At 43.0% G+C, this 23,383-nt stretch overlaps 1 protein-coding gene across 1 annotated transcript; it reads right to left on the bottom strand.

The window, feature by feature from the left end:
• Positions 1-2,618: 2,618 nt before the first annotated feature.
• Positions 2,619-22,175, bottom strand: Dapl1 (death associated protein like 1). Its single transcript, XM_041631684.1, has 4 exons — positions 22,072-22,175; positions 12,740-12,827; positions 9,852-9,912; positions 2,619-2,896 (listed from the first exon to the last, which is right to left on the bottom strand). Exons 1-4 carry the CDS (start codon positions 22,127-22,129, stop codon positions 2,783-2,785), a joined length of 321 nt encoding a protein of 106 aa, XP_041487618.1. The 5' UTR covers positions 22,130-22,175; the 3' UTR covers positions 2,619-2,782.
• Between the last annotated feature and the right edge of the window lie 1,208 nt (positions 22,176-23,383).

Genomic DNA, 23,383 nt, shown 5'->3' with positions numbered 1-23,383 from the left:
TGACTGCATGTGACCCTCAGATGATTTCTCAGTTCTTGCTTCCTACTGACTGACTGTCACGCCTTTGTCACTGCTGCCAGGGACAGTCTTCCTCATCTTTGGAGCACAGTACCTAGCATTTTTATCGACTTGAAATGAGCTGAAGGAAATCCCTAGCCCAGGCATGCGCCTTCCCCATTGGCACAACTCTTTCTGGAACTGTGACAGCAGGAGCTCCTGAGTGGAGTCCCGGCACATCTGTGCAGGGTTTTCCTCCCTGAGTGTGAGAGAAGTCCCCGTGGCGTTCTGCACACATGGCCATATCACTATGGGATTTTCTCATTGATCTGGTCCTTTTCTTCTGACAATTCCAGTTTCCTTTCAGATCTAAAGGTAACACTGGACTTGCTGCTTCGGTGACTTGTAGTTAATAACTCAGGTATGGATGTAAATTAGGACCTTCACTGTATAGTGTGCCTTTGAGCATCTTCTATCTCAGTACATCCTTCATCCCTTCTTCTCTTCTCACATTCGTTGGGACACTAGACTCATCCCATCTTTGTCATTTCTCCCTTCAAACCCAAATCTTTGACATCCCCTGAACTCTTTATGTTGGGATCCATCCCTTGTTTGAGTTGGGGTCCCTGCAGGTAGCATACAGGGAAGTGAACTGCATGAAGGGATAAGAATGAAAACCTGGCACTGATTGACTTGGTCAACCTGGATGAGACTGTGGGGAGTCTAATAAGCAGTTTATTCTCAATGTTTTGAAATCCAGGATAAATTGGAAAAAGTTTCCTGCTGTAATATAATCCTTATTGTACAAAGAAGCATGATTACATTGAACCTCAACTCAGGGTGCATGCCATTTTTTTCCCAAGAAGATGGGTTCTAGAGATACGAACCTGTACTACCATAAAGGCCAAAGGATATTGCCTGGTACTGGCCATACAGATAGCATAGAGGCCATTTGGACTATTAGCCACCTTCGGTCCTGGTTGCTGGAGCTTGTGGGAGCCTCTGGCTATAAGGGTCATTTGAATTACTAGCTACCTCTAGTCTTAGTTGTAAGAACTTGATATGACCTAGACCAACAGGCTGTTAATTTCTCATAATTCTCAACTTTTTGGGTGGAAGAACAGGTTTTTCATCTTTTCCTTTGGAAAGACAATTCTGTGAGCTTAACATTTCTGGTTTTCCTGGAGATCTGTGGGCTCAAGGCCTTCCGTGGTTTGCACCCAAGAGTTGTTTGTCTCTTACTATTTTCATTCTGGCAGCTTCTACCTTACTCTCCCTACCTTAATATAGCTTTTATGAATCTTAGGGGTCACTTTGACTTCGAGGTTTCAACTGGGGAGACATGTATAATTACATCTGTTTGACAAGGGTCACAGAGGGTAAGTGGTTTATTTAAGGTTTCAGAATCAGTGAGAGACAGAAGTAGAACCCTGCCTCCTAAACCTTAGAATTTTCTGACAATAGCTCAGAGTACTGGGACCTGGGTTAAGCCTAGGCAGAGTGGTTAGGATTATTTTTTGGACTCATGCTGATATTGACTGAAACCTTGATATTCTCTCCAACAAATTTTCTTATTTCTGAAAAAATCCTAACAATCCGGAGGAGGAAGTAGCTGATCTGTCCCATCACCCCACCAGAGTTTACCAGGTGCCTTAGGCTTCCCAGATAAGACTCAATAGTAGGGCACATAGTAGCGGGGCATTATGGGTTGGATTGGGACCCTGGGAGGGGGTGTCAAATGTCCCTTTCACAGGAGTCACATCTGAGATATTCTGCATATTAGATATTTCTATTACAATTCATAGTAATATCAAAACTACAGTTATGACATAACAACAAAAATAATTTTATGGTTGGGGGTCACCACAACATGAGGAACTGTATTAAATGTTCATAGCATTAGGAAGGTTGAGAATCACTGCCCTTGGGGATGCTAACTGGAAAGACGATAGGTGATGGTGGGCGAAGCGTGGATCTCCTTCCCTAAGTAGAGAGAAGAGTTGATTGTTGGAGAGTATGATCAACAAAAGGTGCTGAATGGTGGGACAGTGAGTGATAGCCACTGCTGTGAAGCAGGAATGTGACTGTCCCCTATTGTCACCCAAGCATAAGAAGGAACTAGCCGTGTGATGGAGTGGTGGGGAAGCTGGAGCAGGCTTAGTTATGACAGCCCTTACTTTGCACCATGCCTCTAAAGGGGCCCAGACCAGTACACCATAGTCTCACAACCTCCTCAGGTTAGAGCATCCACCTTCTGGGAGTTTATCAACGACTTTCTACCAAAATAATCTTTGAGGGAAAATATGCTTGCAATCAATTTACCTTCCATCTTTGATTCCTCGGCAAAAGGAACTGTGTAATCAATTTAATAATTTTTATCTCTCCTCACCAAACCTCCAAAACAAACTATGTATTTATGTAAGAAACTGAGACGAACATTTCAGTATAAGAGAAAGTGTCACCATCCTAAGACAAACAAACTGAAAGATGTATTCCTTTGTCGGCATAGAATTTTAGTTTCTGCAAAGCTCAGTGTGATCTCCCCTCACCCCCACCTTTGTCTGCAGGGAGAACTGAGCCTGTGTGTAATAACTCTGAGGAGCCCAGAAATGTATTGGATTTATAATTTTGGGAACTTTATTATTCAAAGTAAAAAGGGAAGATACAAAAGTTGTTTTATTTACCAAGCAAGGGCAGCAGGCCTACAGGAAGTGTTGGTCATTTCTGTTGAGCTGTCAGATAATGGGAAGGTTGACCAGATGGCTGAATTTTACATCCTGGCCTGTCATTTTCGAGGCTGCTGGATAATGTAGGCCCGCTTCAGGGGAGTGGCCTTCTCCAGGGCAGGTGTGGGCTTTTGATGTGCTGTGTGAACTGCTGCTGGAAATTTATGGTTGAGCTAAGGATGAGAAGGGAAGAAGAATTAGCACATTGGATCCATTGGGTTATACAATATTACAGTAAAAAAAATCAATACAGTTGGTCAAGTCACAGTTTTCTTTGCTTTGTCAAGACCTTCCTTCCATGGCACTTCCAGTCCTCAGCCCACAGGAGTGTACATGCTACACTGTTGTTTCTTTCATTAGCATGTCTTTAACTTTTATCACAGGACATATGACGTATATAAGTCAAAGTCTTGAACTCATGGTCTTCTGGCCTCAGCCTTTGAAGGGCTGGGATCAGAAACATGCACCATCACACCAGGCTGTATATTTGTTTTTGTGGTCCCATCTTGAAAAGCAGAAGTGGCGACCCCCATCTGTGGCAGCAGGTGATTCGAGCACTAGTTTATGTAATACAGAGCATTATATTCTTAGAAGGATGTGGCGACCTTAAGGAGAAGTTCTGAGGATGGGACAATTATTTACTTAATTATCAAACTATGAGGAGAAAGACCCTCTGAAAGAAGTTAGAAAACATTTTTCAGTAAAGAGTGGCCCTTCCACCTGGTTCAAACTACACAGCCTGGTAAAGGAACACTGAGGAGCAGCTTACTAGTTTTTAGGTGAAAACGATTCTCATTTGTCAGCTGTGAGGAAGTGCATTCAGATGAACACAGACTGTGTGACTTTCTGACAGTCAGAAAAAATTCCCATCGACCAAAGATCCCCTGGGATTTATACTCAGCGCAGATTAAGACGGGGAGGGTTTCAGAGCTGCTGAGTGATTTGCACATTATTCCTAGGAAGAGTTTGGACTCAGTGACCTTTGTGTCTCTTCAGTTTTGGGTTTCCAAGCTCATCAATATTGTCCCAAAGTACCTCAAGCAAGACACGGCTGTTAGCCAGCCAGGAAGTGGGGCCTTGGCTTGCTAGGCACTTAATATATCACTATTGAATTTGTCCTTGTTTTGACACTCAAGCTAAATAAAGGGGGAGATAGACTGTTAGGACTCTAAGTAGCACATTGTTTGATGGGGATCTTCAAAACTAGGGAGAGCGTGTGCCTCCCATATCTTCTCAAGTACCCCTAGCCGAGCTATTGCAAAGGGCATTGACTTTCATGTGAAATTTGACTCTGAGAAGTCTTTTTTCAATCATTAAATGCACACGTGAACACACATGCATGCACATGCACACACATACACACACACAAAATAGGATTGTGAACACACGCGTGCATGTGTACGCACACACACACACACACACACACACACACACAGAGAATAGGATCATGGGAAATTCTTAGTGCTTTACTTACAAGTATTTTTCTACTTTGTCTTTTACAATGAGCAGATACAGTATATACTAATTAACCCCAAGGATGGACCCCTGCTGACTTTCCAGCAGAAGGGATCAAAATAATTTAATATCAGCTATAAATGTTGCTTTAAAGTTTGAAAACGAATGGGGGACTTATTTATTTTTTAAGTCAGAGCAATTATCATTAGTGTATATGTGTTTTGCAGTATGGTAAGGGAGAGTATTGTGTTTTCTTTTTCTTTTGACATTAGAGCCTAAAAGAAATTTTGGGGGGTCACTAACTTTAGTGGTTTGTTTCCAGAGTGGGTATTTTTAGCTTCATTTAAAACAGATGGGTTATTTCAGGTTGACTTTAAATCACAGTAAAAAAAAAAGTCACAGGCAGGAAGGACAACCTGGCAAGTTAGCGAAGGTCAAATGTGAGGTAAAGGGAGCAGGAAAACAAAGGGAGCCTCTACTAGAACTGCAGTCTGGGTGATCAGTCGGGATGAGAAGGGCCAAGACAGGAAGTTGGGACAGGAAGGAGAATGCCACAGTTGTCATTGTCCTTTAGGTAGGAAAGGCAATGGGCGGGGCTAGGAAACCAGAAGAGGGGGACAGCGCCAGAGCCCCTTGTCTCTCTGCTAAGCATGGATTTGTTAGCGGACCTGTCCTGGATCAGCTTCAATAACTCAAGGGCTTCATTTCTGGGGGTTGTTTTAAAAATCATGGTAACATAGGATATAAAATTGATCATTTTACCTTTTTATGAAAGTATTTTGCAGTTCAGTAACATTAAATATGTTCATATTGCTGTATCATCCCCACTGCTACTCAACTAAATCTTGATCTCCCAACTGAAACATGGTACCCCTTAAACAACACTCTTTGTCTTAGTTCACCAAAAGCGGCTTAGGGAGGAAAGGGTTTATTTTATCATCTGCCTCCAGCTTAGTTGGTCACTGAAGGAAGTCAAAACAGGAACCCAAGCAGGGCAGGAACCAGGAAGCAGGCGCTGATACAGAGGCGTCAGAGGGGATGCTTTTACTGGCTTGCTCCCTATCGATTGCTCAACCTGCTATATTATAGCACCCAGAACGACCAGGCCAGACATGGCTCTGTCCACAGTGAGCTGGGCCCTCCTGCATTAATCATCAATCAAGAAAACACATCACAGACCTATCTGGAAGGAGAGTTGGTTTTCTTTAGGGATGTCATATCTGGTAGGTCAGCCATGCTCTAAGGGATGGGTCTACACTCAAGAGCATCTGGGCAGCACAAATTAGACTTGAGGGGTTTAAAAACAAAGACAGAAAATTGGGTAGGTTCTGAGAGGGGCTGGGGAAGAAGGGTGGACACAATTCAAATGCACTGTATGAAATCCTCAAAGAATGAACACAATAGTTTAAACAAGTGTTAAACTAAAAGTGTGTATGTGTGTGTGTGGGTCAGCATCAGAGTTTCATGGCAACTTTTAATACTACAATGGCAGCATAGTTAAGTTCTCTTTGACATATCCCTGTCCCAGTCAGCAGGAACATTCTGATGGAGAAGTGTCGTGGTTGGACAGAGAGTCTTAAACTCTCTTCTAGCCAGATGTGCTGGGGCACACCTGTAATCCCAGCATTTGGGGCGGTGGTGTCAGGAGGACCAGGAGTCTGAGGCTAGCCAGGGCTACAGGAAACCAGGGTCTTTGCTGTGGATTATTTGTCTTTGAAGGTACAGAGATTAGATTATCAAAACCGAACTGGAAACAAATAGAAGTCAGTTTCTAGAATATGGTCTACAACCATCTATATTTTTATTTAGCATCTTATCTTGGGAAAGTTCTAGAGTTTTAATCAATGGTTATTGTAAAGGGATAGTGTTAGTAGAATAAAACTTGCTTCTTGTCTGAGCCACTAAGGTAACAGCACCTAACAGAACACAAGAGGAAGAATTCAAGGTTGAGGGGTGTGTGTGTGTGTGTGTGTGTGTGTATTCTGCCTCCTGGCTTCATTACAGGGGTGACACTGAACATGAAAACATGAGAGAGATTCCTGTGTTGAGAATTTTCCTTCCTTGTAGACACCTGTGAGTTCAAAACCCCTATTTTTAGTTTCAGGGAAGACAGCCAGCAAAAGAGGTCTGCTCAAAGTGTGTCTGCCTGGAAGTCTGAAGTAAACCCGAGAGGGAAGGAGACCCAGGGCAGGTTCTGCTTCTGAGGCTGAAGTGTGGTGGTCTGAGCGGATGCCAGCTCGTCCATCCATCTTCCCCAGCTGTTAATTTTCAACTCCAGGGTTGGCGCTTACATTTCCACAGCCTATTAAGCAAAGCACTCAAAGCGATACACACACTCCACATCAGTGACATTCAAGGACACTCCGAGGGAGATGTTAATTTGTGGAAGGAGAGGATCCCTCCTAATTTCACAGATGCCTTTGATAGTTTTCCTTCCTAAGACCCCATTTCACAGGCAGCTGGGCAACTTTGGCCAGTGGATGACCCAATGCCTGGTGATTTGGAAAATGTTACTGAAGTTTAATCAGACACCAATGTCACACACCTCTACAAAACATAAACATTGTTAATGTTTAATCAGATACTTTTGTGTGCTGAGAACACAACTCAAAAATGTATCTCCCCGTTCCCCCCCCCCCCCCCCCGTCTTAGAAAGAAAAGTTAAGAAACCATAAATCTTTGAGGAACTTTATGACATCTTGAAAGTCAACTTGCCTTTGAAAGTGACTGTCAGAAGTTAGCCACGGCCAGGTCTCCCAGATGCTAGCAGAGAAAGCATCTGGGTCACACAACGCCTTTTCTACAGTGACATCAGGCAATGTGTGCGGCCACTGCACAGTGGGAATATTCTGTGTCGGGGTGGCGAGGTGCGTGGGGAGAGCTGATGGGAGAGGCAGAAAAGCAGCAACAGCAGGGTGGGGTGAGAGAAAACAGTCTACGTGGAAAAACAGTGGGAGGAGAATGTTCAGGCTGCTCTTCACCTAGATTAATCCAGTTCCATCTCTCTGGGGGGTGTTTCCAATCTCCCAAGTCTTAAACCCTATCATTGGTAGTCAAATGACTGAATGGTTGGTGAAGCCTTAAAGGAAGTAGTTGTGTTAGACTATTACAAAATCAAGGTCAGGAACCTCGTGGGCTCTTGGGACTCAACTTAACTAGCCGAAAGTGAGAAAGAATGTTAGCAAGTACAAAAACTATGCTCCTACTACATGAAATTTACCCAAATTTGTGATTATTATGAAACATAAGTGGGGATTTTTGAAAGCCAGTATGGAAGAATGTTCATTTGGACGTTCTTTTAGTATGGATTCAGTGTGCTATGCATCCACCCATTGCCAATGTAAACACTGCATTGTGTCTTTATTCGATATGGTTTGTCTTCCTGTGTCTGTGGTATTGCTACTTTAAATGACTATAAAAACGAAGCAAGCCGGGCGGTGGTGGCGCACGCCTTTAATCCCAGCACTCGGGAGGCAGAGGTAGGCGGATCTCTGTGAGTTCGAGACCAGCCTGGTCTACAGAGCTAGTTCCAGGAGAGGCTCCAAAGCCACAGAGAAACCCTGTCTCAAAAAACCAAAAAAAAAAAAAAAAAAAAAAAAAAAACGAAGCAAAACACAAAAGCCAACCTTGTGACCTTGTGCATAACAACCAAAATATTATATATCATACAGAGATGTATTTTTCTCCTAAAGGCACTGAAACTCAAAATTATTATTAAAAAACATAAGAAAATCTAAAAAAAAAAACAAAAAAAAAAACCCCAAAACTATGCTCTTCAATTATACTACCGCATTTCTTCTGACCAATAGTTAGGTCTTCATGATAATGTATAGTATGGGGAAGGAACCACTTTAACACAAGAGGAAAACATCAAAAATATTTAAATCTCTTTCTTATTTTTGGTTTGGGACAGGGTCTATCTATGTAGTCCTAACTGTCCTGGAACTGGCTATGTAGACCAGACTGGCCTTGAACTCATGGAGATCCATCTGCCTCTGCCTCCCAAGTGTTAGGAATAAAAGTTTTGTGACACCATATGCTACAGATGAATTTTTATTCTTATGTGCCCTGTGTATATACAAGTGCAATGGAAGACACAAAAGGTAGTTGCCTCAAAAAGGGATGGGTGGATTCCAATAGAAGATACCTGGTACCCTCTTTTGGTCTCTGTGTGCACACATAAGACCACATAGACACACAGACACAGTCACACAGACAGACAGATACACATCACAGAGAAGGGGGGGCATGACTCTTTCTAGAGCTGAGTTGCTGCTCCTCAGATCCTGATTTTGGCAACACAATACTTCAAAGTATGGCCCCTTGGCACACTGAAACCACACACTGAGAAAGCCTAGTAGGCGGCAGGTGCAGGAGGGGCTCCCACTGAAGCCCTCTTTCTACCCAAAGACCAGACCCTCCAGGACATTCTCTGCTGCTGTGAATCTCTGTCCCTGATATCTGAGAGCCAAGAAACGGATGCCTACCTCAGGAAGGGAGGCAAGAGCTGACCCACACCCAGAGCGCAGAGCAGAGTTGGTAGCAGGCTATCGGCTATTCTTCTAGCCATTCAGTCCCCTAAAAGTGATTCATATTCTGTATCACTCACGTTCTCCACGTCCTTTCCCTTTATGCTGCAAGGGTGTATGCTCCTACTCTGCGCTGGGCTCTTGGACATTCACTTTTCTGTTTAGCTCCTGGGCATGCAATAAACTTCTAGGCCGTTCCCTGCTGATCTGTCTATTGGTTTATTTCAGAATAATTGCTGATTCTCAGTAGTGTGGGAGAGAATTTGGAAATACCCTTACAACTTCAAGTCCTTGCTAAACAGAGGCAACACCATCCTGTTTGTTCAGTCAGTGGGTGAGCAGAAGAAAGAGGGTGGCCCTCTTTATCACCCTTAGGATCCATGCACTTGCTTTGTGAAAACAGAAGAAGGGAGCATAAAGTTTACCTACAGAGTTTGGTAGGGATAGGGATGGGGAGTAAAGATGGGGGGACAAGCATGGATGGACAGACAGATGGATGAAGGATGGGTGAATGGGGTTGAGGATGCGATCAACTGCAGAGTCCCAAACCCCAAATTGCTGTTTGCTCAATATGACTTTTTTGCACTATTTGAGTTACTTGGGATAAATTCAAGCTCTAGAAGGAAAAATAGTAGTGGTTTTACCCTCTTTAAACGTGTTTTACTAGACAAACCCAGCTAGTGTCTGGCTGCCTTCAGCCCTTAAACACTCAGCCCACCACTACCCACCATGGCCACAAATCAAATATTTCCTGTGGAGACGCTGAGGTACAGAAGAAGGGTCCCGGCATACCACGCTGCCTTTTGTAAAAAACAAGCCGGTCCCTGAGAAATATCTGGGAGGACAAATGAAAAGTTCTACAGACTCAGCATCATGACGCTCACTTCATCATTCCCTACCTTGTTTTGAAGTGATTTATTAATAGACACTTCAGGGATTCGGGAGAATCTCTAAATGAAACAGTTCTCATTTAAACTATTTTATGTGTCTCTAACTGAGAACAGATCGATTTCTTCCACAAGGACATCAAACTCAGGGGCTGGAAAAATCTCAGTCCGTCGTCTGCCGGCTCACAGGAGCCACCTGATCCACTGGGCAAATACAGAGTCTGAGTTTTATGTGAGTCGCTGCACGGATGGCTCACCTTGTCCAGTGTGTCGTTCAGAGCATCCAGCATCTGGATTTTGGCAGCGTTTGTGACGGCACTGTGAAGATGAAAAGGGTCTTTAAATAAGAGCCAAAGCTTGGGGCTGGGGATGTAGCTCAGTGGTTGGTTGAGTGTGGACCTGGTTTATACAGACCCTAGATTCAATCCCCAACACCACTCCCACAAAGTGACTTATTGGGGTGGGGAGATGTTACAGTCAGTAAAGTGCTTGATAGACCTGCGTTTGATCTATAAAACCCAAAGGGAAGAAACAAGAAAAGCCAGGTATGGAGGTGTCATGCCAGCACTGGGGAGGTAAAGAAAGGGGTTTGCTGCCCTGATTATTTGGTGGCCCAGGCCAGTGAGACAGCCTGTTATTAAAAAAGGCAAATTGTTTCTGAGGAACAATACTGGAGCTGTCATCAGCTCTCTGTGTATGCATACACACACACACACACACACACACACACAAATTATAAACACACATACACAAACCACACACACACATACACAGACACATACCCAAGTTTTGTGTTTTCTCAAAATACCGCTGCTGAAGAGGTTAAATGATTCCTGCAGGTTTATACTGTGCTCAGCAACACCTAGAGAACAACGTTCTGTCTCCATGTCCACGTGTGCCACACCACGCTTTGTAAACCAAGTTCTTACTATAACTGATTTTTAGCTTTGCACTGGCATATACTATGCACACATGAAATGCACATACTATAAGCCTATAGTTCATGGATTCATGAACTAAAACACTTGTCAAATCAGTGACCTTTGGGAATAACCAGTTCCCTGCAAAGACCACCAGTTCTGTCTTTGGATTTCATACAATAAGCCATGATAGCATGTGTTCTCTTGTGTCTACCTTCTTTCTCGCTGGTCAAGCTATGTTATAGGAAGGTTTCATTCAGGCCCAAGTCCACAGTGCAGTGTCTTACACAAACTCTGCGCTTGGTGAATTTATTTTCTGGATTGTTTGTGTTGGTTGCTAGACGCTATTAGGGATCTAGACCAATGATTATGAGAGAAGTCTTTCCTGTGTTTAAAAAACTGTTCTGTAGCTGGGTGGTGGTGGCACCTGCCTTTATTCCCAGTGCTCAGGAGGCACAGGCAGGCATATCTCTGCTCTATAGAGAGAGTTTCAGGAAAGCCAGAGCTACACAGAGAAACCCTGCCTCAAAACATAAAAAGCATACAAACAAAAATAAGTAAAAACTGTTCTGTAAGAAGTGGTTGTCAAGAAAGTAGACCTGGAGGATTCTATGCTCAGTGGGGGTCGGGGGGGGGAGTCACAATGAAGGGGAATCTATGGACCTGTCATGGGTTCTCAGACATGGTATAAGACTTGTTACTAGTGGAAATCTACCAGTAGTTCATTCTTTCTTTCGTGTGTGAAATCCTTTATAAAAATCCCTGCCACATACTGGGAAAAAAAACTTTGAAGAGTAATTTAAAAATAACTTTACTTGGGGGCTGGGAAGATGGTTCAGTGGAGAACGATTGAGACAGACACCTGATGGAAACTTTGGGTCTCCACATGTGTGAGCATGCCATGCATATAAACACTACACACACGCACATACACTACACACACGCACACACACACACACACACACACACACAAACACGGCCAATAATTTGGTATGAAAAGGACAAAGAAATTACGTCTGTTTCCCTCCACATTTTCTCTGTGAGACTTAAGCAGGTTTTTTGAGCATCCCTTAAACAATTCCTTTTGAATCCCTCATAGAGCTCCATGGAAACCAAACTCCAAAAGCATCATTCCTCATTGGGCTACTTGGAGGAATCGGGTCAGTGTGTTCATTTCTTTTCGAAATACACTCATAGTCCTTAAGCAAGTCTTCAGTCCACGTATGTATAGGATACACCAGCTCTGACCTCTAACTTTATAATGTTAAGGTCATGGTAGAAGAAGGAGGGAGGAAAACAACCCCAGTGTTGGCATGCTTTCAAGCTTGGTCATAGTTACGGTTTCAGTCATTGTGACAAACACCATGGCCATAAGCAACGTGGGGAGGAAAGGGTTAGTTTCCTCTTACATTTCCAGGTAACAGTCCATCACTGAGAGAACTCTGGACTGGCTCAGTGGTTAAGAGCACTGACTGTTTTTCTGGAGGTCCTGAGTTCAATTTCCAGCCACCATACGGTGGCTCACAACCATCTATAATGGGATCTGATGCCCTGATGCCCTCTTCTGGTGTGCAGGGATACATGCAGATGGAGAAACTTATACCAAAAACAAATAAATAAAATAATAATAAAAAAAAAAGAAACTCAAGCAGGGCAGGAACCTGGAGACAGGTACTGAAGCAGAGGCCATGGAGGGATGCTGCGAACTGGCTAGCTTCTCATGAAGGAAGAGAATGTCCCACAGGCTTGCTTACAGGCCTATCTGGTGGGGGCATCTTCTCTCCTGTGCTTTCCTCTTCCCAAGTGACTGTGCCATTTGTGTTGTGCCTGTGTCGAGTTGACATAAAACTAGCCAGCGCACAGTGACTATTTTCTTAAATAAGTGAATGGAAATTTCAAAATTTTAAGAGGCAGTTATTCTTTATCCATATCATAGAGCACGCTATGAGAAAGGCCAGAGGAGGTGCAGTCTTTTAAAGAAAATAAGAGGAATGGAATGATCTTTGGGGTCGGATGCATTTAGGACCACTTTAGGAGGCAGCTGGGTGACTGCAGAGAGGAGAATGGGTAGGGTGTAATGGGGAAACGCTCCAGTTGGTATCCCAGAACCAATTCTCATCGTGATTCTCGCCTCTACCCATGCCTGGCTGCCTCCCCCGAAATTCTTGGGGGCCTTCGTTTGTCCCTGAATAACTTCTGGGAGCAGAACTATAAGCAATCCCTACCTTGTTTTCTCCAGTCCTGTTTTTTTGGTGTGTCTTTCCAAAACGCCCATCTCTTGTTTCTTGGAAATCCGCATCCCTCCAGCTTTCACTGGAACAATAAGCAGGCGTGCACGTGAGAACAGCTTTGTTTTTCACAAGGACTCCCATCTAACATGAGTTTCCAGATTGACATAGAGAAAACACTTTTATCTAAACAACAGAATTAAAGAAAAAGAAAATCTAAGGAAACCAGGGCAGGAAGCAGGGAAGGCCTGGGGTTAGCTTTATTCTGCTCAGAGAAGTGGAAACGAGGTTGAAAAGGCAGAAGGTCACGCCTTAGACTTAGGAAGAATAACAACACACTCCCTTAGGCATTTAGCTGAAAAACAGGTTTTTTTTTTTTTGTCCCTTGTTATCAAACCAATTACATTCTTCAAGATAGCAACCCGTAATTACAATGTGACCCCTCTGTTTTCCCACAAGATTAAAGCTTTTTGCATGGCTTGCACTTTTGTTTTTTCAACGGAAGCTTTCAAATGTCAGATTCGGAGAGATGAGCCAAATTTCAGGGTGTTCACAGACATTTAACTCAAACGAGGGGCTCTGAATTCCAGGGGATAGCCACCTTCATCTCAGACCCCAAACCTCCATGTTGGCTAAGCTCTGAGGTTCTAATGAGTAATTAAATTGTATTAATAGTCACGCCATTCAAGAGTTCAATTAGTGTTAATTAGGCTACAGACGACCTAAAAGCAATTCAAGTGTTTAACAGTGTCAGCTGAAATCAGCGTTGGAGAAGGAACAGCCCGCTTCAGATTGCAAGTCACAACAAAAACTTCCCTCCTTTCTCAGAAACATCACACATCTAAAATCTGACATGCTCAAATGAAAAGTGGCTACGGGGACGTTGATTTGTTTGAACCTGATAAATTCTCTTCATGGAAACTCCACTTGGGCAATTCTCTAAAACTATTTCCAGTGTGGAAAATAAAGAAAACCTGTGCCTCAAGCTGACTTTATCACTCTTCTTATACATATTAATATTGAAGTGCAGAAGGTGCACAGATCAGGACACATGAAAAGATTTGTGACTCCCTGCCACCATCTCTTTCCAGCCTGCAGACAATCTCCCTGGACACTGCTAAATTTCAAGTTCCGAGTTTTTAGTTTTCACCAACAGATGTTATTAGACACATTCTTTGTTTTAAATGGTAGAATAAGATACTGTTTTATTATCTGATTTATCCCCCCCCTTCCCCCTGCCTTAACCACACATTTTATAGGATGTTCCGCTTTTCTCTGTCTTTATTCTATATATCTCCATCCTTATTCTTCTCCTCCTCTTCTCCTTTCCCTTCTTCTCCCCGACCCCAAGACAGGGTTTCTCTGTGTAGCTCTGGCGGTCCTGGAACTCGCTCTGTAGACCAGGCTGGCCCCGAACTCACAGAGATCCTCCTGCCTCTGCCTTCAGAGTGCTGGATTAAAGGCGTGCGCCACCACCGCTCAGTATGTCTTTCTTATTACTATCTGCTTTGCAATTCTATATGAAAACCTTCTGTGTTGACTTGGCCACTTTGCCAATGCTAAGTGTCTCGCTCGTTTCATAAACAGAGCTGCGGTGAGTATCCTTTTTATACACAGTGTCGTACAAGCACACGGCTATCTGGGCGTTGTATTTCTAGAAGTGGCTTTGCTTCGTGTATTTGGAATTTTCTTAAATCCGGCTGAACTGGCCCTCACAGAGGTTATGCTAGTTTACAGTCTCACCAGCTGCCATGGTAGCAATTGTTTCTCCAGACAATGGGCTAGACAAGGTTGTGTTTTATCCACTAATAAGCTAAAGATTAGAACTGTAACGGGCACAGAGAAGCTGTCTTGGGTCCTGTAAGTAAGTAACTGGAAGCAGGATGGAAGCCCAGCATCCCAGCCTTCATTTTGTGCTGTTGCCTTCATTTGGGTTACCTGCTTTATGCCTAGGTGTTAGAAAGTGGGAGGAGTCAGATGGCTTGGTTGGGGAAAGAAAATGGCTTCACATGATCCTTCCTGACTCTCCTTGTATTTAAACCTAACGCTTGGACCGGGACTAGAGACACGGATCCGCACTAAGAGTGCTTGTGATCTTGGGGAGAACTGGTTCGGTCCCAGCAGCCACACTAGCTCAGTCACCTGGGTCGCTCATAGCCTTTTCTGGACTCACACATACATACATTAATATAAAAAATAATAAAAAAATAATAAATACTAAGCCTCAGGCTCATGCCAGAGCCTGGAAGATGAAGTTGGGATCCCTGGATCTTTGTCTGTTCCTTTTCCCAAAGCACACGGATCAAACCTCTTCTCTGCTTTTGATCACTGCTCATGTCTTTAACTGGCATTTTGGGGACAATGGCCAAACTTAGCTACTTGGGGCTGCCAGGCTTTTGTCCCCAAACTCCAGGTTACAGTATCTCGTTGCTTTAATTAGCATTTCCTTTTTGTTATTACAGCTTAAGCCTGTTTTAGAAGGGTGTTTGTGTTTTCTTTTCCGTGACTTTTGTCCAGCCCCCCCCCACCCCACTAGATTACTAGTCTCTCATCTCTTTCTTACTGAATTTTAGGAGCAGTTGTGAAATGCAAAGTGATTAATTGTACCAGTTACTGCCTTTTTCCTCATTGATAATGTCTGCCCATTGCAAACCTTTATTGTTCTTATGATGTAAGCTTGTCAGTCTCATGTGGTTTCATAAGGAAATGGGATTTTTGCTGACCATTCTCTGCTGTCTTTTAGACATTCAGTGGCTTCATCTTGTGAAGCCAGGCTCCAGCTACACCCATATATCCTTGGTCTTTTAATGATACAGTTGATGCAAGTCATAAGGAAGAGGCAACTTTGTCTTGCTTTGTTTTGAGGCTGTTGAGACTGGATTTTGCTATGAACCCAGGACTCCCTGTGTAGCCCAAGCTGCCCTCAGACTCCAAGTTCTCATGCCTCTACCACCCATGGGCTGCAGTTACGGGCACACACCACACACGTGGTTTGATGTAAGATTGTTTTAGTTGATCCAAATATTGAAAATTAATCTTTTCCTTGTCACTTTGAAATTCACCTTTACTGTACACTGAGTTCTTAGACATATATGTACACACACACACACACACACATATATATATATATATATATATATATATATATATATACAAACATTATTATCTCTGGTAGGTTTCTATTGCTGTGAAGGGACACCATGACCATGGCAACTCTTATAAATGAAACATTTTACTGGGATGGCTCTCTGTAGCAAGCTTTTTCGTTGGGACCTCCAGCTCACATATAACAACGTGGAGACTTGTTATTAATTACAAAGGCTCACCCTTAGCTTAGGCTTATCCTACTAGCTCTTATAACTTAAGTTAACCCATTTATGTTAATCTATATTCTTCCACGTGGCGTTACCTTTCTTCCATCTTGTACCTCCTGTTTCTTCTCCATATCTTGCTGGCTAATCTTCCTTTCTTCTTCCCAGAGTTCTCTCTCTTCCCAGAAGTCCTACCTCTACTCTCCTGCCTAACTATTAGCCGTTCAGGATTTTCTTGTCCCAATCACAGCAATACCTCTTTATATCATACAGTGTACAAATATCTCACAATAGCTCTCTTACAGTTTCAGAGGTTCCGTCCATTATCATCATGACAGGGAGCATGGTGGTGCGCATGCAGGCAAGGTGTTGAAGCTGGGAGTCCTACATCTTGCAGGCAACAGAAAGTGAACTGACTGTCACACTGAGGGAAGCTTGAGCAAGAGACCTCAAAGCTGCCCCAATGGTGATATGCTTTCTACAACAAGGCCATACCTCCTAAAAGTGTCATTCTCTTTGGGGACCATTTTTTTTCAAACCATCACATATACATATATATGGGAGTATATAAGAGTGTGTCAAAACATGTACATCTATGAGTATTTCTGAACTTTCTGTTCAATTAATTTGTACAGATACCCCTATATTTGTAGTTAAAGTATAGTATGCTGTAATACTTGACAGTTCATCTTATGACATTTTATTTAAAGAATTTTACGATCTATTGTTACTTTAAAAATTTGTCAATTCCCTACACATTCTTTTTTTTTTTTTTGTATTTCTACAAATTTTTTGAGACAGGGTTTCTCTGTGACTTTGGAGCCTGTCCTGGAGCTAGCTCTTGTAGACCAGGCTGACCTTGAACTCACAGAGATCCACCTGCCTCTGCCTCCCAAGTGCTGGAATTAAAGACATGCACCACCACTGCTCAGCTAATTTCCTATAAATTCTTGTTGATATATTTTGATTATTTTTAATTGATAAGATTTTTCTTTTGAGATACAGTATTACTGTGTTTTCCAGGGTTGCCTTGAACTTGTGGCTTTCCTACATTAACCTCCTGAGAACTGAGATCATACCACCTCACTTGGGTAAATTTATGGATATTGTTAAAGAGGAAAATTCACGTCTTTATACTCCTGGTGGCTCTGTATTTGAGAATATGTGTGGTTTTCTATTGTTTACCTCTTCTGAGCCCCTTGGAAATTTGTGCAGATTAATTTTGTAGGCTTATGCTTAGGTTCCCCTTTATTAAGCATTTTATCTTTGTTGATATTGCTATTGTAAATCAGGTCTACTCTTCATGCCCAAACTACAAACTTGAACCTGAAAAGTTTAGCTGAATATCAGTAAGTTTATTGTAATTAATTTTATACTTAAATTGTAGCAAATTCTATTATTGCTTATTATAACTTTCTATAGGTTTTCTAGGTGAAAAATATAATTTACAAAGAATAATATGTCTCCTTTAGGAAAAATGTGGTTATTGTGGACTTTTTTTTTTTTTTGATTTTCGAGACAGAGTTTCTCCATAGATTTTTGGTTCCTGTCCTGGAACTAGCTCTTGTAGTCCAGGCTGGCCTTGAATGATTGTGGACATTTTTGTCTTTCTGATTTTTAAAGCTTGTGGTTCCTTATTAAATGTAATACATTCTTTGTGTGGCCTTCTATTCCTACATATCTATTCCTATAATACACACATTATGAATTTTCATCACATTTAGGGACTATCCTTCTATTTTAATTCCATATTATTCTATTATTTGAAGAGATATTAGATTTCAACAATTTTTTAAAACATTTATGGATATGATCATATGAGTTTTTTTCCTTAATGTGGTTAATTAGATCTTTGTTTTCGGCAATGTTTAGTTCATTTGGAAGGACTCTGAGAGTCTCCTAAGGAGAGCAATTAGAGAGAGAGAGAAAAGGGGGGGTCACAGGGAGGGAGCTGTGCAATCCACTAAGACCACTAGATGCAGGTCAGGGTCACCAAAGTTCTGCAGGGCCAGGTGTCCTAATCTGTTGCTAAAAGAATGTCCATCACTTGCCTCACCTTGGAAAGGGCGTACACACTTAACAGGGAACCAAACACCAAGGGATACTTTAGAAACCCACACTCAGGAGTTCTTCATTCTTAAGACTAAAGCAAAGACATTTAGGGAGGACAATTTCATTTGGCAAGACAGAAGATATCCCAGTTCTGTGGGTGGATGCCCTGGTTTATAGAATAAGGCTCTCACAAACTTGGGGTGAGTGAACCAGTTGGAACCAGTTTATGGGAGGGTCATCTTCAAAGCTCTGCTGGGAACACTGGTCTCACAGGATCTAGACAAACTGCCACTAGAGCTTACGACAATCATCCTGGCCTGTTTTCTTGACCCCGTGTATGATTGGAAGGTCTTTCTAAGGAGCCACTGTGTATAAATCAGCCCTTTCAATCTTAATGCACCCGCCTTCAGCTTCATATGTGGACTGTATTTTCTCTAGAATATTTGTGTAAAACCCAACTGCAATTAGACACAGTAAAATGTGAATAGGTTTACTATCTTAATGGACCATAAATACAAATTTGAATATAAATACATAAGATTGTCAGTACTTTGGGCGAGTAAAATGAACTAGAATCTATAGAAGTATAAAGTAATGGTTTTTTGGGGTTGTTTTGCTAGAAAACCTTTGTTGGTGCAGGACTGAAACTTTTCCTTCTTGTCTTGGGTTAGAGCTGACTTCTTGTGGTAGAGTTTGTGGTTTGTAGTTTTTCAAAGGTCGATCTTATAGTCTCAAATTATGCAGTCTCTAGTCAAGGTTTTTCCCAGTGTTTGGCAGTGAATAGACAAGCCCCAAACCAGCCTGTAAGAGAAACTGGCCCCTTTTCCTTCCCTAGACCGTGGGGAATGTGTTATAGGAGGCAAGAAAATGTAAAGTTTGCCCACACTCTGCTTTACGGCTGAAAACTTACTTGAAGATCTCAGGAAGAGGCCAATGCTTATAGGCTACTCAGTGGACAGTCAGGGTTGACTTGTCAGTGAATTTTGGTGGCCAATCAAGACCCCTGACAAATTCTCAAGAGAAGGGACTTTTTTGGAGCAAGAAAATTTCATCACAAAGCCAGTTACCTTCCAGTCTCAGGGATATGTGGTGTTAGCAGGGTCTCTTGGCCTCTCTGACTTTCAGTGTGCTCCTTTGTGTGGCTTCTCTGCAGAGCGGCATTTATCTGGAGCGCGGCTGCCGTGTCTAGGAGTTTCTATGTTATGCAGGTGGAAGATTGACTTTGAGCGACTGGCGGCTGCCCTTGCAGTCACCAGCCCCCCTCTCCGCGATGTTTTGGGCAGTGGATCTCATACACTTCTCTTTCAATCTGTTCAACCCTATTCTTCACGACTTTACCTGCTGGACTGAGAAAAACTAAGCCTTCATTTTGTTTAGTTTTCATGTCTTTTTAAAATTATTTTTTTGGGGGGGGGGGACAGAATCTCACTAAGTAGATTCCCAGCTGACCAGGAATTTTCTTTGTAGTCCAGGCTGTCATTGAATACACAGAGATCTGCCTGCCTCTGCCTCCTGAGTGCTGGAACTAAAGGCATGAGCCTGGCCTAATTTTATTGTTTTAATAGAATATCTTTTGTGTATTCTTTGACGCACGCACGCACACTGACCTATGCCACCCCCCCCCCCGCTGCCCTCCATTTTGCTTGTTTTAAAAGACACTGGTCCTTAGGCACTAACGGTCACCTCTGGAATTCTTCATGATAACCTTTTCTCACAACCTTTCCTGTTTTCTTCACAAGACAGAAAATGCTTCTGGCAGTTCACAGCTGAACCACAGAACATTTCTGATTTTTTTTTTTTTTACTTAAGTCAATTTAAAACGTGCAGGACTAGAGATGAACTGAGGAGTGACTGTTTGTCTTCCTATTCATCATGCATTTGGCATCCCTGGACCGTCTTCTGCTCACAACACTTTGGTTATTGCCATTCACACAATGGGGTAATTATAAAACTGAGATAAAGGTAAACCAAAACAGCGGGAAATTCAGTTATGCTTCCTAGAGCCCAGGCCACTTCATGACTGACATTTTCTTGTTCCAGGGCATAAATGTGAAACCAAGGCTAACAGTAGTGTGATATGTTACATTAACACACGTAAAGAAGTGCCCAACACACGTGCATGGGGTTGGAGAGTGTTGGCTAGCTGATTTCCGAGTGGCTCCATTCATAGCTATGCTGGCAATCGCTAGTGTCTTTCCCCAGTGCAATTGTTTTCTGTTCGGAGTCCCGCAGCAGCCGCCAGCGAGGATCCCACCTCTGAAAGCCTTGGAGTCCAGAAGCATCATTCTGCATTTTCCTGACCACAGTGGGTCTTGCAAGGCCTGCGTTTTAAAGGGGTCAACATTCAAGTGTCACATCCCTTACTTATGCTCACTGTCCCTTCTCATCACACACTAGCTTTACCAGATTGCTGTTATTTATCCTCCCTTTCCCTAGGTAAAAAATCCGAGACTCCAAGATGCAAATTACAAGTGAAGCTCAAACCCTACTCTGTCCGATTCTGACTGCCATGCTTTCCTTACCTTCCCACCTCATGACATAAGCTTGCTGTTGTCAGACATCTGTATTTTGCTTCTAAATATCGGGTGAAAATTTAATAGAATTCTTGGCATCTTACGAGTTTTGCTCCATAAATAACAACTTGCAATACTGCAGACTGGCTCAGACTTAAAAAAAAAAATATGGGGAACCAGCTGAAGGGTGACGCTCCTTTGTTCTCTTGAGCTCAGTGGGGATGCAGGTCAGCCTGCCTCTCCGTTCCAATTATCCAGAACCTCCTATCTGCAGTGTCACAGTTGATAATAATTCATTGTCATGCCGGAGGCATGTCATGATGGAGTCATGGTGCGCTATGTACACAGAGTAATTAGCAACCATTAGTGACGGGGACAGGCAGTTCCTGGTGGTGGTGTTCAAACTTGCACTTTTGAAATTGACTTAAGCCAAAGGAACCACGTGTTTAAGTTTAACTTTGTGCATAAATGTACTGTAGCAAATCAGTTTTTTTTTTTTAGTTGGATCATTATCTGAAGGCTTGGGGTGGAGGCGGCATGAAGGGAGTGGCATATTTCTTCGCCTTGTTGCAATATACGAGTCCCCCTAACGACTGGATACACAGCCCCCCCCATTCATTCGCATTAATACCTTTACATCTTTAATGTTAAAAATTGCTAAGCACAAGTACACGGGTAGCATGTCAGTAGACTGACAAAGGAGATTGGACATGGTGTCTAGAAGACGTCAGAAAAGTCTAGTCTACTGGGCTGCCTTCCAGAATGCGCTGGGTCTCCATCAGATCCCCCAGCCTCTGCACAGCCTGTGCCTGTCATGCTGGCCTGAGGCTCAGAGGCCTCAGCCTCCTCTGAGAGGTACCAAAGCATTATAAAAACAACAGGATCTGTAGATGGAGACAGGCCAGCACAAAGCAGCCAAGTTTTTGAGATGTCAGGAGACAAGGACAGCATTTGGAAGAATGTAAAGCTGACTAAAAATAGGCCCGTGCATGCTAGCCAAACTATGTAAACATATACGTAGTTACAGGAGAACCAGGGTCCACAGAGTCGATGCGAAGAGCATGCATTGAACAACGGGAGATACTCTAGATGTCAGAGCCCCTCCAGTCCCTGCGTGCTTATTAAAAGGTGCTGATAGCTTTGCCCAACCCCAAAGACTCCAGAAGCAGGAAAGGGGCACTGTTCTCTGCACGGGGTTAGTATGACGTCCTAACCACGGGTATCTTACAGAAGTGGCGTGAGCGGTGGAACACTGAGTAGGGTATTATCCCCACGAGGGTGACTCACGCAGGTGAGGGTATGTCCCAGCTCATCTACAGCCAGAGAGGAGCTCAGGCTGCTGGGACAGTTGTGGACTGCCAACCTTGGCTCCGCTGAGCTGCTTCTGGGAGGATGAAAGGGGGTGAAGATAGCCCCTGCAGCTGCAGGAGTCACGTGGGTGCGGGGGACCTACCTGCAGGAGCGTGCCGCCCTTTCAGCGGGGACAGCGGGACTTGCACGTCGTTTGCCATAGTGCCTGTGTGCCAGTGCCTTGTTGGTGCTCTGGAGGCTGAGTGCCGGTTGTGGTTGCCTCACCTCACCTCACTAGGGCTTTATAACTGCAGGGGGTGGGGCCCCTTGAGGGTAATGTTGAGCAACAACTGGGCTTGCCACTCAGCTGCCCTGGACTGAATCTCCTTGGCAGGTCTTCTCCTCTTTGATCTGCAGGACAGAGGAAGTAACGAGGAGAAAGTAGAGAAGATGCGGTAACATCAACAGTTCTCTCCAGTAAGTGTGAGGCTCTTTGTCACACAAACAGGCGTGACACAGCAGACAAGACAAGAGTCTTTGCTTCAAGACACCGGTGGTCTTTCCAAGAGACAATCGAGACAATCGCAAGTGAGCACTATGTCTTTTGGAGGCCTTCCTAGTGGTGAGAGTTCATACTAAGAAAATAACTGCACAGAAGAGGCTTCTGTGCAAGTATATTGGTCATGCATTTCTTTTCTTTCTTATTTTGTTTTGCTTTGAAGGGAATTAATATAAATATCCCCCAAACAGAGGCTAAGCTAAACTAAGATGTGGCTAAGAGAATGCTATGTAGTGCATATTCCAAATCCTGCTTCAAGTAATATTTAGCGATGGAAAAAATATTAGTGATTATACAATAAAATAGTATCTATAAACGGATAGATGCAATGTATATATTAATACTTATTGCTGCATCTCCAGGGTCAACATTTGCAGATGATGCTCAGATAAACTGTTCTTCAACCCCAAACTGCTTTTCGGCCAGGTGCGATGGCACAAGCCTTTAATCCCAGCACTTGGTAAGCAGAGGCAGATGAATCTCTGTGAGTTCAGGTCAGCCTGCTCTACAGAGTGAGTTCTACAGCCAGGGCTATGCAGAGAGACTCTGTCTCAAAAACAAAAATGAAACAAGCAAGCAAGAACTCAGAAGAAATTGAAGAAAACCATGAAAAGGGAGAAAATATTCATAGAATACAATTTGGATGAAGTATCACTATCTAGACTATATAAGACTATGTAAGCCACTATGTAAAGAATCTTTACAACAGAATCCACAGTGTAGAGGTTCACAACAAGCCCCTGAGAAGATGGTCAACATCTTTAATAGTTAGGGAAATGCAAACTGGAGCTCTGTTGAAATATCTCTGCCTATGTACTAGAATGCCACAATGGCAGAAAAAAAAATAAATTATCGGTGAAGATGCTGGAGCCAAAGGAGCTCCTTCCATGATGTTATAGAATATAAGAGAAGCAAA

This window comes from Microtus oregoni, unplaced genomic scaffold (assembly GCF_018167655.1).
Source record: "Microtus oregoni isolate MIOR12 unplaced genomic scaffold, Mior012 000037F_ref0000500, whole genome shotgun sequence".
In the NCBI taxonomy this organism is placed as follows: Eukaryota; Metazoa; Chordata; class Mammalia; order Rodentia; family Cricetidae; genus Microtus; species Microtus oregoni.
The sequence above is the reverse complement of the archived record's forward strand: the minus strand, read 5'-3'. Positions and strand labels throughout refer to the sequence as shown.

What these genes read in the sequence shown, in the direction of transcription:
- Dapl1 (XM_041631684.1), bottom strand. Translation starts at nt 22,129, where the DNA reads ATGGCAAACGACGTGCAAGTCCCGCTGTCCCCGCTGAAAGGGCGGCAC. An exon ending in ACAGGACTGGAGAAAACAAG is followed by an intron (nt 9,913 to 12,739) that starts GTAGGGATTGCT and finishes TCATCTTCACAG; the next exon opens with TGCCGTCACAAACGCTGCCA. An exon ending in TGAACGACACACTGGACAAG is followed by an intron (nt 2,897 to 9,851) that starts GTGAGCCATCCG and finishes TCTCATCCTTAG; the next exon opens with CTCAACCATAAATTTCCAGC.